Source organism: Trichechus manatus, unplaced genomic scaffold (assembly GCF_000243295.1).
Source record: "Trichechus manatus latirostris isolate Lorelei unplaced genomic scaffold, TriManLat1.0 scaffold00008, whole genome shotgun sequence".
NCBI lineage: Eukaryota > Metazoa > Chordata > Mammalia > Sirenia > Trichechidae > Trichechus > Trichechus manatus.
Genome location: NW_004443944.1, coordinates 25,547,436 through 25,562,713, shown reverse-complemented (window position 1 = coordinate 25,562,713; position 15,278 = coordinate 25,547,436). Strand labels below are relative to the sequence as shown.

At 48.1% G+C, this 15,278-nt stretch overlaps 1 protein-coding gene across 1 annotated transcript in view; it reads left to right on the top strand.

The window, feature by feature from the left end:
* The window catches only part of ARHGAP40 (Rho GTPase activating protein 40), a 44,301-nt gene that overhangs the window by 15,114 nt on the left and 13,909 nt on the right, over positions 1 to 15,278 (top strand). The window contains exons 3-6 of the mRNA XM_012559606.2: positions 7,924 to 8,126; positions 10,435 to 10,659; positions 11,708 to 11,779; positions 12,364 to 12,512. Of these exons, the coding sequence (XP_012415060.2) occupies positions 7,924 to 8,126; positions 10,435 to 10,659; positions 11,708 to 11,779; positions 12,364 to 12,512 (649 nt within the window). The remainder of the gene's footprint in view (positions 1 to 7,923; positions 8,127 to 10,434; positions 10,660 to 11,707; positions 11,780 to 12,363; positions 12,513 to 15,278) is intronic.

Below are 15,278 nucleotides of genomic sequence, written 5' to 3'. Positions count from 1 at the left end.
GGTCTGGGTATTGCCTGGGCACCTGGACTTTGGAATCACCGGGTGATTCTAATACCCAGCCAGGGCCGAGAACTCCTGGTCCATGGGCCTGGCCTCCCCCTAGATTGCAGCTCCTCAGGCCCAGCCTGGGTCTCCTTTGTCTCTTGTTTTTGCTTACCTTGGCCAGCTGAAGGGAGCACCCACAGCTGTGCTTTTACCAGGCTCCTGGCCAGGCCTTAGATCTGATTCAGGAAACTAAATTGTATTTATTATATTTTAGAATGTTTTACTCCTGTTATTTTTAACACAAAAGAGCCATGTTTGTTAATTCCACCACCCAGACATAAGCTCTAGCAGAATTATGTGGAAGAGATGTGTCAAGCATCGTTTAACAATTCAGAGAATGGGCACACTGGCTGGAATGAGCCAGTCTTCTTTGCCTTAAGAGGAAAGTTTTTGTCCTAGAGGGATTTTAGGGGCTCAATTAGGTTGGTACTCTGAAATGTAAGTGCAAGATTTGCCTTTCATAACATCTCATTACTGCACATCTTCCTCCCGCCCTGCAGTCCCCATCTTTGAAGTGATTGCTTCAGAGATGGCAGTGCTGCGTGTACTGATGTTCAGGTTGTGTACTGCACAATGATGTTTCATCCAAAGGGTCCACATTCACATTGTGGTCATATGCTAAGTGATAAGAGAGTACATGGGTAGGCATGGAGAATCCACACCTTCTGGCAAGTCCTGAAGCAGCAAAGGGGAGACCCCCCTTCATAAACCCACACTCGCACACATGGCCATGTACATGCTCATGGGTGAGTACGCACTCACACGTTCCCTGGCACACCTGATGGCCTTCCCAACCTCTGCTCTCAGAGGTCTGACTTTCACCCTTCACTTGACTCGGAACCTGACGTGTCATTTCATCTGGGGGTCGAGGATGGGGTGGAGCATGGGTTGTGCACATTGTCAGCAGCGTGTGTATTTGTAGCTGGGAATGTATGAGTGGGAGAGAGAGGACCCCCTGCTTCTCTGGCAGAGCTATTCAGGTTGTTCAACAACATACTGTCTCAGTCAGCTATCGCTATGTCACAAATGATCCCAAAATTCAACAGCATATAAGTTGGTCATCATGTTCAAGGGCCTGTGTTGGGGTTGCTTTGTCACTGTGGCCGTATTGCCTACGACTACAACCTTGTCCTTAATTCAGTGTTGCCTCTGACATTCACGGTGAGTATAATGGTGATGCTGCTGCTCTGACTATTGCTACTAGTACTTATTATTACTACTTGTCATGGATTGAATTACATCCCCCCAAAAATGTGTGTATCAGTTTGGCTGGGCCATGATTCCTGGTACTGTGTGATTTTCCTATATGTTGTAAATCCTGCCTCTATGATGTTAATGAGGGAGGATGGGTGGCAGTTGTGTTAGTAAGGCAGGACTGGATCTACAAGACTGGATTGTGTCCTGAGGCAATCTCTTGAGATATAAAAGACAGAAGTGAGCAGAGAGACAGGGGGACCTCATACCACCAAGAAAGCAGTGCTGGGAGCAGAGCGTGTCCTTTGGACTCGGGGTCCCTGAGCAGAGAAGCTCCTAGTCCGGGGGAACATTGATGAGAAGGCCAACAGAGAAAGCCTTCCCCTGGAGCTGACGTCCTGAATGTGGACTTTTAGCCTACTTTACTGTGAAGAAATAAATTTCTCGTTGTTAAAGGCATCCACCGGTGGTATTTCTGTTGTAGCAGCACTAGATGACCAAGACACTACTATAATTCCTGGGCAAACAGGGATGGCTTGACTGGGCCCTCAGCTGGGAAGATTGAACGGCTGAGGATGACATCACTATGACCCTCACCTGAAAGTAGCTGTGCTTAGTCCCCACTTTACAGAGGAAACAGGCTTGGGGAGGCAAAACACCTTGCCCAAGATGCCAAGAAGTCAGGATTGAACGCAGCCTCTGTCTGACTCCAGGATGCCGTGCCCATAGCTGCTGCCCTTGTCTGCGACCTGTCAGTATTTCTCAAGAGCCGGGGCAGCGCGTGCGAAGGGCAGGCACACTGAGAGGAACCAAGGGCTGCCTCCAGAGCCCTTTCTCCACTTTTGAAGGGAAGCCATTAGCCATTTGCTGAAGCCGGGCCAGGCTCCCCAGGTCCAGGCGGAGCGGCCTCCATGGCTGGCTGAGCTGCCTGCTGGGGAGGCAGCCCAGCCTCGCCTCCACCGGCTCATCCTGATGTGCCACATTCCTGGTCCCTTTGTCATGCTGGCTTTCGGGCCTCGGGCTCCCACCTCTGCAGGTTGCCATCCCTGTAACTGCTGCTTGTGCCCACATTTCACCTGATTCTTGATGCCCCCATACTACCAGGTACCAGGACCTCACAGGACAGCATCTTACAAAGCCCCCATCCCTACCCCGTTTACCATTTCACAGTTACGGAAACTGAGGCCCAGAGAGGAAATGGGGTCACACAGAGAGTAAGTCGTGGAGCTGGGACTCCCAGGGCCCTGCCTCCTCCCACAGGCCACGTGGAGAGAAAGTGAGCGCATGTGTGTGGAGAGAAAGTGAGCACGTGTGTGTGGAGAGAACCACCCGGCAGTGGGGAAGCTCTGAGCAGACGAGGACTGGCCTGGCCAACTGACCCGGGGGCTTGTTTCTTCCACAGGCTGGGCTTGTCAGCCTCTGGCCACTTGCTGCCTGGCAGGAACTAGAGGCCACTCACTAGCCAGGCAGTCTGGGCGAGTCATTTGCCCTTTCTAAATCTCAGGTGGGAAATGCCAGAAGCAACACATATTTATCAAGCTGTTATTGAGGACTTCCTCCGGCACCTTAGGTACCTTAGCTCTTAGTGACTGGCCCATGTAGTACGTTAACCCCACGTGTGTTAGTGTGTCAGAGTAGAACTGTGATCCATAGGGTTTTCAATGGCTGCCTTTTCTGAAGTAGACTACAGGACTTTCTTCCAAGGTGCCCCTGGGTGGATTCGAACCTCCAACCTTTAAGTTAGCAGCAGAGTACATTAACAGTTTGCACCACCATGTAGTGATTCAATAAATATTTGCTGAATGAATGAATTAACCCTTAAACTACACAGCTGTCGGTGATTGCCTCTCTTAGCTCCATAATAGGGTGAGGAGGCTGGTTCAGGGAGGTAAGGCACTTTTCAGTTACCTCACTATAAACAACAGACAAATCTAAGATTCAAATTCAGTCTGACGCTACAGTCAAGGCTCTTCACTTCCAAACTTATGGTCCTGATTATCGATGGCTTAGTGGCGTAAAACAGCTACTGTTTTGTTATGCCCACATATTCTGTGTGTCAGGGATTCAGACAGGGCCAGTGGAGATGGCTCATATCTGCTCTGTGATGTCTGGGGCCTCAGCTGGGAAGATTGAATGGCTGGCGTGACATCACAGCTAGGCTATGGAATCATCTGGAAGCTTCTCCACTCACATGTCTGAAATGACTTGATGTCTTGGTTCAGCTGGGACTGTTAACTGGAGCAACCTACACGTGACCACTTACATGGCCAGGGTTTCAGTGTGACAGCTGGGTTCCAGAGAATCTGCATGGTCGTTTATGACCTGACTCAGAAGTCACATAGCTTCACTTCTGCTGCAATCTATTGGTTGAAGCAGTTACAGCCTGATTCAAGGGAGGGGAGCATGGACCCCACTCCTCCATGGGAAGAGTGTCAAAGAACTTTATATTCACCACATCTACTATGTGCCAGACAGTGTTCTAGGCACTGGGGAGACTGCAGTGAATAGGAAAGACAATAAATAAATATTTCCAATAGAATGAATAGGTGTTAAACTTGTTGCTGTCAAGTCAATTATGACTCATAGTGACCCTATAGGACAGAGTAGAAATGCCCCATAGGGTTTCCAAGGTTGTAATATTTACAGAAGCAGACCTCCACATCTTTCTCCTGAGGAGCAGCTGGCTGGTGGGTGCAAACCCTCAACTTTTTGGTTAGTAGCCAAACGCTTTAACCACTGTGCCACCAGGGCTCCTTGAATGAGCAAATAGCAGAGATGCAATCCAGTTTAGAACTCAGAGAAAGTCTGTTTGAGGAAGTGACCTTCAGGCTGAGACCTCAGGAGTTGGCCAGAGGGAGAAAGAAGGGATGAGAAATGAGACCAGAAATGAGACCAGGTCAGATCAATTCCATCTTAAGGCATTGAGATTTTACCCTTAGAGTACTGCGACACCATTGAGGATTCTAAGCAGGGGACTAATACAGTCAGCTCTGAGAGCTTGAAAGATATTTCTGAACCAGATAAGGGGACCTAGAAGAGCTGTAGGAAGACTGTGATGGGGCTGTTGTCCAGCTGAGAGAAGATGGTGACTTGGACCAGGATGGGGGCCCTGGGGATGGGGAAAAATGAGTGGATACAAGAGATGTTGAAGAGTAGAGTTAATGAGTGGTTGATGGCATGTGGAGAAGTACGGAGAAAGGGTTGTCGAGTGGCTCTCAGAGTGTTTCATGCCACCATCTAGTGAGACAGGCACCTTGGAATGGAAAGGGGGGTTTATGGGGGAGAAGAGAATGCATTCAGACCAATTTATTCACACCTTGTTGTTATTAGCTGCAGTGGGGTCAGCCCCTGATTTATGGTGACCCCGTGCACACTGCAATGAAATACTGCGCAGTCCTGCACCATCCCCATGATCAGTTGTAGACAGAATCGTTGTGACCCATAGGATTTTCGTTGGCTGATTTTTGGAAGTAGATTGCTAGGCCTTTCTTCCTAGTCCGTCTTAGTCTGGAAGGTTCACTGAAACATGTCCAGCATCATAGCAACATGCAATCTTCCAGTGACAGACAAGTGGTGCCGTAAAGTGCATTGGCAAGTACTCAAACCCAGGTCTCCCCAGTGGAAGGCAAGAATTCTACCACTGGACAACCACTGCCCCCACTCATTTACACCAAGGGGCCTCTTAAAACCAGAGAACAGAACACTTAAGAGCACTGGAACTGAAGTTCACAGCCCAGGTTCAAACGGTGATACTGCCATTTGCCAACTGGATAAGTCTGGGTGGGTTACCTAATCCTACTGTGTCTGTCTCCTCATCTGTAAATTGGGGACAATAGCACCCACCATACGGGGTTGATGTGAGGATTAAACTTTTGCTTTGACTTGTCTGGGGCTGGGCATGGAGTGAGTGCACAGTAAATGTTTAAAAACAAAATTACAGCTGGAGACAATGAACCATGCTCTACACTTGGATTCCTCACACCTGGACCAATAAGCAGCATCATGATAAACAGAGAACATAGTGAAGTTGTCAAGGATTTCATTTTACTTGAATCCACCATCAACACCCATCGAAGCAGCAGTTAAGAAATGAAACAACATATTGCATTGGGCAAATAAGCTGCAAAAGACCTCTTTAAAGTGTTAAAAAGCAAAGACGTCGCTTTGAGGACTAAGGTATGCCTGAGCCAAGCCACAGCATTTTTAATTGCCTCATATGCATGCGAAAGCTGGACAATGAATAAGGAAGACCGAAGAAGAATTGATGCCTTTGAATTATGGTGTTGGGAAAGAATACTGAATATACCATGAACTGCCAGAAGAACGAAAAATCTGTCTTAGAAGAAGCACAGCTAGAATGCTCCTTAGAAGCGAGGATGACGAGACTTCATCTCACGTACTTTGGACATGTTATCAGGAGGCCCCAGTCCCTGGAGAAGGACATTATGCTTGGTAAAGCAGAGGGTCAGCAAAAAAGAGGAGGGCCCTCAACGAGATGGATTGACACTGTGGCTGCAACAATGAGTTCAAACATAGCAAGGATTGTGAGGATGGTGCAGGACGGGGCAGTGTTTCATTCTGTTGTACACAGGGTCGCTGTGAGTCGGAACCGACTCTACAGCGCCTAACAACAACAGCACAATTAGATTATGTGAGCTTTTCTGCTACGATATGTTGTTGTTGCATATGCTATAGTTAATAAAACGTTAAAAAAAAAAAAAAAAACAAAGAAAAACATTAGCTGTGTTTATGAGGCTTTGAACAAATTTAGTGCCCGTTGTTCTCTTGAGAAAGGAGGGACTCGTTGCCATGCTGCAAAATGTGATCTTGGAACGATTATGTGTTTAGATCTTCTGGTGCTTTATTTCATTTCTGTTCTTTCCTTTGCCCTCTCTGACCACCCAAAGCAATGATGGCTCCCCTCTCACTGTTTAGCTGACGAAATGGGGACACAGTTGACAACTTTTGTTTTGGTTTAGTCACTGCAGCTTTCCAATTGTCATGAAAACACACAGATGCTGGTAGTTTCCAAGGGAATCGAAAAGCAGCTGAAGAAACCGAGCTGTGCACCAGCATGGGGTACAAAACAGATTCGCAGGAGGCACACTGACTAGCAGTTTTCTCGAACAGAGAAAATAGAGCAGAACTGCCAATTTTATAATTAGCTGGGAATTGGTCTCCAGTTAAGCATCTGCTTGGTGAAAATGGCCAAGCCATTGCCTGGAGAGAGGCCTGTGTGCCCTGCTTCTTCTTTAGGGCATTGGCGGGCTGGAGATGTCTTTGTTTTACTACATTTGAGTATGTTTCAGGATGGATTGTTTATAACTCAGGATTTGAGCTCAGTGTGTGGGCAGGATACTTGGGAGAAAGGCATAAGCCAGGGTCTGTGGGTAAGGCACCGGCAGAACAGGCCCAGTGCAAAATGAACTTGGGCCCCTGGTTCAAATCATTAAGACCTCAGCTGCTAACTGTCAGGGTTGCCGGTTCGAACCCACCAGCCACTCCACAGGAGAACGATGTGGCGGTCTGCTTCCGTAAAGATCACAGCCTTGGAAACCCTATGAGGCAGTTCTGCTCTATCCTCTAGGGTCGCTATGAGTCAGAATCAATTCTACAGCAACAGGTTTAGCTTTTCTTGGTTTTGGTGCAACAGCAGGGAGTTTACACGCTTGCTGTTAACCAAAAGGTGGGAGGTTCAAGTCCACCCAGAAGTGCCTCTGAAGAAAGGTCTGGTGGTGATCTACTTCGGAAAAATCAGCCATTGAAAACCCTATGGAGCATAATTCTACTCTGACACACATGGGGTCGCCATGAGTCGGAACTGACTCAACAGCAACTGTTTGACCACTCCCTCGATCTCAGTGTCTCTTGGTTGAACTGCTTGAGAGACACTGATTGGCTCATCTGATGGACAGTATCTCTGAGATCTGGTACTTTGGTCTACTCAACTCTGGCAGGGGGAGGGGAGGAGGAGAGGTGTTCACATGTCATAAACAGGAAAAATCAGGGCAGTGGAAGTCGGCTGCACAAATAAGGAGGCATGGGCAGGAAGGAGCTAGTATAGACTTCAGGTAAAAATTTGGGGAGGTCAGTTAGGTGCTATGTTGTAATTTCCTCACCTGTCTTGGATTTAATTCCCTCTTATTGATGTCTACTCTGCCATTGTTGTTGTTGTGTGCCGTCAAGTCACTCCCGACAGCTGATGCAGGGCTGGTGTCTGCGTGCATCCCTCTGTGTTGGAGCTGAAAGACCTCATTCCCTCCCTGCTGGCTACAGACAGAAATGGGGACAAACAGGTGCCATAGGGACACAGACGGATGACCAGAGCAGAGAAAGTTTACCATGTACCCAGAACAGGGAGGAAGGCTCCGTTATAAGGAGAAGGAACCAGTAGAAACAGAGAGGAAGAGAGAAAGTCTCAGTTCCCAGCCTCATTATCAGAGAATTGTCTAGTTCCAAGGCCTTTGATTAGGCAGCTTGGGTGAGAGGTGCATAGGCCACAGCAGACCATTCTCCCAATAGCTAATACTAGGAGTGTGTTCTCATCCTTGAGAGGCATGCTTGGGAAGCTCTCCTTGCTCCCAGAGCCCCTAGGCTCATCGCTGGGGAACGGCAAAGCATCAGGACAGGCCCCATCCTGATCAGACTTTGCCTGATTCCCTCCTCCCTCCCCACCTGTTACAGCTCTGGCCCCTCCTCAGGCCGAATGAATCCGCTTCCCCAGAAGAACCCCCCACAGCCACACCCGGCCAACTGCCCTCACTCCAGGCTGTCCTCAGCAGAAAGCTTGTCCATGGATGGCTTCTGGATGGAAGTAAAGCGGATCCAGCAGCGGGATGAGCAGAAAGAGGGGGACAGCAGCAAGGGCGACGGCCAACTTCCTGAGGGTGAGGAGCCCTGGCTGGGACCTGTGGGGTGGGTGGGAGGACCTTATTCCAGGGGCAGAAATGTGAGAGAGTCCAGAACATAAAAAGTTTTTTTCTCTTGCCTGGACTGTTGCAGTATCCTCTTCACTGGTCTCCCTTGCTCTCTACAAAAAGTCAAAAAGATCTTTTAGAATGTAAATTAGATTACCTCCTTCCTTTAATTAATTTGTTCAGCAAATATTTATGGAGTTCCTAATTTCTGCCAGGCACCGTTGTAGGCACTGGGTACAGCAACAAACACAAAACAAAGTCTCTTTTCTCCTGGAACTTACATTCTAGCAGAATTCTAAGTCCCCTGCTCAAAATTCTCAAATGTCTCCCCATCACTTTTAGAGTAATAGACAACCATGTGTCCCCACCATCTGTTGCTGCATAACAACAAACTAGCCCAAAATTAGTGATGTAAAGCAACAATAATACTTTATTATTATCATAGCTCACAGTTCTGGGGATTTGCTGGGCTCAGCAAGGCAGTTCTCACTCAGGATATCTCATGCAGTTACACTCAGAAGGTGGCCAGTTCTGGAGTCATCTCATGTGTCTCGTGGTTGATGTGACTGCTGGCTGAGCCTCACGTGGGGCTGTTGGTTGGAACATCTGCCTGTTGGCTGGCCTCTGCGTGTGGCCTAGGCTTCCTCATAGCATGGCGGCTGGGTTCCAAAAGACAGAGTCCCAAGAGAGAGAACCAGGCAGAAGCTGCATCACTATTTGTGTCTCAGCTTTGGAAGTCAGGCAACATCACTTCTCCCACATTTTATATCCCTAAGTCCAGCTCATATTTAAAGGGAGAGGGATTAGACCCCACCTCTTGATGGAGCAAGAGTCAAAGACGTTGTGGGCATGTCGTAAATCCACCACATCACAGCTTGCAGGGCTTGACAAGCTCTGGGCCATGCCTCCTCTGCCTCATATCCTCCCGCTCTGACTTCCTCTCACTCCGTCCCTGCTACTCTGGCCTCCTTGCTGTTCCTGGACCATAAAGGCACACTCCTACCTCAAGTGCTTTGTCCTTACCGTTCCGCATGCCTGGAATGCTTTTCCCCAGGTATCTGTATGGCTCGTTCTCTCCAATCAGGGCTGGACTCAAACGTCATCTCCTCAGAGACAGCATCACCAACTTCCCTATGTAAAATGGTATTCCCTGCCCCGTCACTCTCTAGCCCCTTGTCCTGCTGTATTTAATGTTACAGTACTTATCACTGCCTGGTGCTACATAGGGCATGTACTTGTACATTTGTCCGTGTCCCCTACTAACATGTAAGTTCCATGAGGCCAGGAATGTTTTCAGTCCTTTCACTGCTCCATCCTACAAGAGTGCCCAGCACATACGAGCATTGCATGCTTATGTGTTCGGTGAATGGGGGAATGGATCGGGCGTCCACAGGGACACTTTTCAGTTTGGCGTACAATTCATCTGTGCCAGTCCATGGCTGATCAAACAAACCATAGGAGAGACCAGATCTCCTAAGAGCCTGGCAGTCTGTTGCAGTGTTTCCAAAACATGCAGTGAAAATCTGTGGCCACGCAAGAGAGGGCTTTAGGAGACGCGCTCCATTGCAGGCGGCATGATGCGGCCATAAATTTCAAACCAACTAGAGGAACTGAGATCATGTGTTACGTGTTAGAATAATCTGGGGGGGACTTTGAAAGTGCAGAGTCCCAGGCCCCACTCCTGAATTCCTGGAGCAGAACCCCTGGAGGTAGGAGCCATGAACTTGCGGTTTCAACATGCCCCACCATCCGGGTTAGTGCTTGCACTGTAGGGCCACAGCTGTGTCCGTCTGAAGCATGGCTGAGGGGACTATTCCAACACAAATAAGGTCCTGAGTAGAGAGGGACACCAACTGCTTGCCATTGCTCTGGCTTCCCTCATCAACCCTGCACAGCTGGGCCCACGTGACCCTGTGGTGCTCTCTGCCAGATTCAAGAGGGAGGGTGAGCTTGTGGCCACATTCTAGAATCAGAACATAGAGAGGTCTTGCTCAGCCTGCTCTGTGTTTAACAAGGGATTGCAATGTTACAAGTTTAAATCCAGATACTGGCTAACACCCATCAATACCCTCCAAATTCTCGGGGGCCTTATTTGTTGGATCTTCTCCCCACTGAAATTTGGTGGATGTTAATGATGTTAAGGGGTCTCAGGATCGAATACGTAGATGCTCCTGTGTCTGTGTGTGTGGGTGTGTCTGGATGTGGCCTTGGCTTGTGTGTGTGTGGCTGTGTTGTGTGGCTGTGTGTGTTCATCTGGGTATTGCACCTCTGTTGGCAGAGGGTGAAGCCGAATCCCAGTGGCTGCGGGACACAGGACTGTGGGGCCTCCTCAGCGGCCTAGGGGTGAATGGTGGCCACCAGGGGCTCCTGTCCACCCTTACACAGACCCAGGTGGCCGCTGTGTGCCGCAGGCTGGACATCTATGCCCGCTCGGCCCGAAGACGACACAAGGCACCTATCAGAGATGTCAGGGACGTCTTTGGAGTCTTCGATTCAGGGGTAAGTGGCATGGGGGGGTCACGGCACGGCGGTCATGGCAGACCCTGTCTGCCTGGGGTCTCTGTGATGTCCCCACAGCCTGAGAGATGCAGCGTTTCTGCTGCAGGGCTGTGCTGGTGCACACAGGCGGGTGCGTGTGCGTGCTTGTGCCTGCACACGTGTGTTTCCCTGCATGCCACTCTACTCCATGTTATGTGCATGTCCTCGTCTGCCTGTACATGCCATTGTGTATCCTTGGGTGGGTCTGAAAGCTTAGGTTCTCTCTATATCGTTATTAAACCAGGAAAACTAAACCCCTTGCCATCAAGTTGATTCCGACTCATGGCGACCCCATGTGTTACAGAGTAGAACTGCTCCATAGGGTTTTCTTTTTTTATTGTGCTTTAGATGAAGATTTACAGAGCAAGTTAGTTTCTCATTAAACAATGAATACACATATTGTTTTGAGACATTGGTTGCCAACCCCACGACATGTCAACATTCTCCCTTCTCGACCTTGGGTTCCCTATTATCAGCTTTCCTGTCCCCTCCTGCCTTCTCGTCCTTGCCCCTGGGTTGGTGTGCCCATTTAGTCTCATTCTGTTTTATGGGTGCCGTAGGGTTTTCTTGACTGTAATTTTTATGGAAGCAGATTGCCAGGACTTTCTTCCACAGCACCACTGAATGCGTTCAAACTGCCAGCTTTTAGGATAATAGATGAGCTCAAACTGTGTGTGCCACCCAGGGACCTTCTATATAATTATTACCAGTGCAATTATAATACTTCTTCTTGTTACTTGTATTTCCTGCTGGTTGTGAAACCTGACAATTTGTGGGCATCTTCTTTCTTGGAATAGATTTGAAGTGATTGCAATGATCAGCCTTGAAGCCAGACCTGGGCCCCAATGCCCACACCACACTTAGCAGTTACAGGCTCTCGGGCAAGTGACTTAACCTCCCAGAGCTTCAGCCACTACCTCTGTGATAATGGGGTTGTGAATGGGATCTGTCTCCCAGGGCTCTCACACTTCCCAGATAACCAATCAGGCACCATCTGTAATTTACACAGGAAGTGTCTTCAGAGAATGGGGACTCCGGGATGAAATGGACCCCGCTCAGTTCCAGGTTGTGTAAGTCTCCTCCAGGTAAGTGGCCTTCATTCTCCAGGGCCCTCACAACCACTCCTGGCTGCATGAAGGGGCTGTGCTTTGTGAAGTCAGGGAATTGGTACTCCTCGAAGCGTTTCCCTCATCCTGCTGGCTCCTTGCCTTCTCCTGCTCTAGGCCAGCAGGAAGGAGCCCTGAAGGAACAAGCTGGGCTTGTTGGGCCTGAGTAGGCCTTTACCAGCAGGTCCGGGAACGTGAATCTGGATTAATTCCTGGGCAGTCACTTCCTGGGCAATGGCCTCAGCTGGGAAATCATTTCCTCGGCAACGGGCCTCAGCTGGGAAATCACTTCCTGGTGCAATGGGCCTGATCCTTAATCTTAGTGATTTGGGACTTTGAGCTTGAGCTTGGGAAATTGCTTCTTGGAGCAAAGGGCCTGAGTCCTAAGCCTAAAAATTTGATTCCTGGGGTTATAGGCTGAGTTCTGTAATCTTAGACAATTGCTTCTAGGTGTCCAGGCCTGAGCAAGGGCCCAAGCCTGGGAATTGCTGTGGGCTATGGGTTTTGGGCGAGATGGGGAAGCAGCAGGTCCTAACTGCCTCTCTGTTCTGTTTCTCTGGCAGCGACAGAGCCGGAGGGGCCGCAGGAGCAGGCCGGGAGGGTGGAAGCCTTCAGCATGGACTCAGCCTACTCAGAGCAAGTGGCAGCGCTCCTGCAGAGGGGCAGGCCACCCCCAGGAGGCACCTGTGCCCGGGGCAAAGGATCCCTGCCGGTGAGGATGCTGCCCAGAGGGTTGGCAGCCAGGCCTGGTCCTAAGGGATCAGCACAGTCCTGCCCCGCCCTCCTCACCCCTTCCATACGGCTGGGCACCCGGTGTGATGTTTGTTCATACTACAGATATTTACTGAGTGACTCCTGGATGTCAGGGGAGCGGGGAGCTTACAGTCTAGTAACAGTATCAGTATTTTCAATTATGGTCTTCTTTATTTCATGTTTAGAAATTCCTCCCTCATTTAGCAAACTCATAACTATCCATATACTGTGTATATATATATAAAGTTATTTTTTATCTGCTTTGATTAATTCTGATGTCTGGTGTGAGAGACCCAACTTCTTAGTTTTTTTCAAATGCTCTATTGTCCCAGCCCAGTTCCTTCCAAATTAGGAGATTATCGTTTATATTTAGAGTTTTAAGATTGAGGTATAACTTAAAGTGCATAAATATTCACCCTGTACAGCTTCAAGAGTGTACCTGTGTAATCACCACCAGATGGACACGTAGAACTTTCTCACGTTCTCCATGACTCCCCCTTCCCCTTCCCAGCCAGCATCTCCCCACTCCCCAGGACAACCACATTTGTAACTGCTCTCATCAGCTTTAGTCTTTCCACTGTTACTCAAGGAGGAGGTTTGTCATAGACCGGGTGTTTCTGTGGCCCGATAGTCCTAGGGAACATTTCACTGAGCGTGTCCATGATGCAAGGAGTTTTCTAGCTGCTTCACCTGCATTGGCTTGTTTCCTTACCTCCCCTAGGAGATGGGCTCTGTCATTACACCCCCACTTTACAGATGACAAAATAGAAGTGAAGCCCAGAATGGAGAAGTGACTTGGACAGGGGATAGACCTGGCTGATGCTGAGGCCAAAACTGGAACCCCAGCAGCCTGACCCCAGTTGACTACTGGATTCTTCTGCTTGGGAAATCTGCTCCTGCCCTTCACAATAACCTCTGTTCCAATGGGAAAGTGCTTTCATTTACTCAAATGGAATTTTCCTTAAACTTTTTATTTTGAAATAATTTGAAGCTCCTAAGAAGTTGCAAAAATAATACGGAGTTCCCATTGACTCTTGACCCAGTTTCTCTCAGCCACAATATCTTACATAATCATGTTGTTGTTTGCAGAGCGCTGGTGACACAGTGGGTAAGTGCACGGGGCTGCCACCCGCAAGGTCAGCAGTTGGAACCCACCAGCTGTTCTGTGGGAGAAAGATGTGGCAGTCTGCTTCCGTAAAGATTACAGCTTAGGAAACTATGGGATAGTCTGTTGTTAGTTGCCGTCAAGTTGATTCCAGCTCATGGCAACCCTAGGTGTGCAGAGTAGAACTGTTCTACAGGGTTTTCAAGGCTGTGACCTTTTGGGAGCAGATTGCCAGGCCTGTTCTCTGAGGCGCCTCTGGCTGGGTTAGAACTGCCAACCTTTCAGTCAGTAGTTGAGAGCTTGACAATTTGCACCACCCAGCCACCTAATATAATCATAGTACATTTAAAAAGGTTTAAATAATGAATTTTTACTCCTAGAGCATCAGAGACAATTAATGCTCAACACAATTTTTTTTTCTGGTCTTGGTGGTTTGATTTCCCCTGTTTAACTGAGAATGATAATGATAATTAATAATGCTATTAGATACCACATATAGAGAGCTTTTGTCATGGACCAGGCACTATACCAAGCACTTTACATACATAATTTAATTTTCTTCTACTGTGTTGATTGTAGTTGTCTGTATAATAAGCTAAAAAATATTAATAGTTAATAATCAAGTACTATGTCAGCCACTGTGGATTTTTTTTTGTCTCCAATATCTTTTTTTATTTTTAATAATATTTTATGTGTTTTTGGTGAGAGTTTACACAGCAAATTAGCTTCCCATTTAACAATTTCTACACAAATCATTCAGAGACATTGATTACATTTTTTACGATGTGTCAACATTTTTATTAATTCTGTTCTGGTTGTCACATTCAGCCACTGTGTTTGATATGTTTTATCTAATTTAATCTCCCAGCAACCCTCTGAGATAGATACTTTTATTAGCCCCATTTTACAGCTGAGAAAACTGACACACAGGAAGGTGTAGTTATTTCTCAGAACTCACAGGTGAAGTCAGGATTTGAAACCAGGAAGCGTGACTCCATACCCATACACTAAGCACTAGGTTGTATTATGGCTGTAACATTGTTAAATACAACCACAGAATGCTTCCTTACTCTTCTTAGAGCAGTCTAATGGGGCACTGGAGAATAATCTGGTCAAATCCTCCAGGCAATACGTATTGAACACACCTGGCCCTCCCTGTGGCTGTCGTTCACCTTTGACAGCAGGGATGCCTGAAGCTGCCGGCAGAGCCCGTTGTGGCCTCTAGACGGCGCTGTAGGGCATAATTTATTTTTCAATTACTCTTCTGTCATTACTCAGAGTGAGGAACGGGAGCGTTGGAGCTGTGAATGGCTTGACCAAGGGTAGGGACAGATGGGGCGAGGGAGAGTTACAAAAGGTAGGGGCAGAAGCAATGATAAGAGGTCCATGGAGTGAGCCCTCTTCTCCAGGCCGTCCTGTTGGAATGCACGTAGTAAAAAGCAGCTTCCATTTATTGGGACCTTACTATGTGCGGGCACTGTGCGAAGCACTTTCTATGCACTATCTCGTTTTACCTTCACAAAAATCTTAGGAGGCAAGCGTTATTTTGTGATTACAGATGGGGAATTAGAGGCTCGGAGTGTCAGCCAGTAGTAAGAGGCAGAGCTCAGATTTGAATCT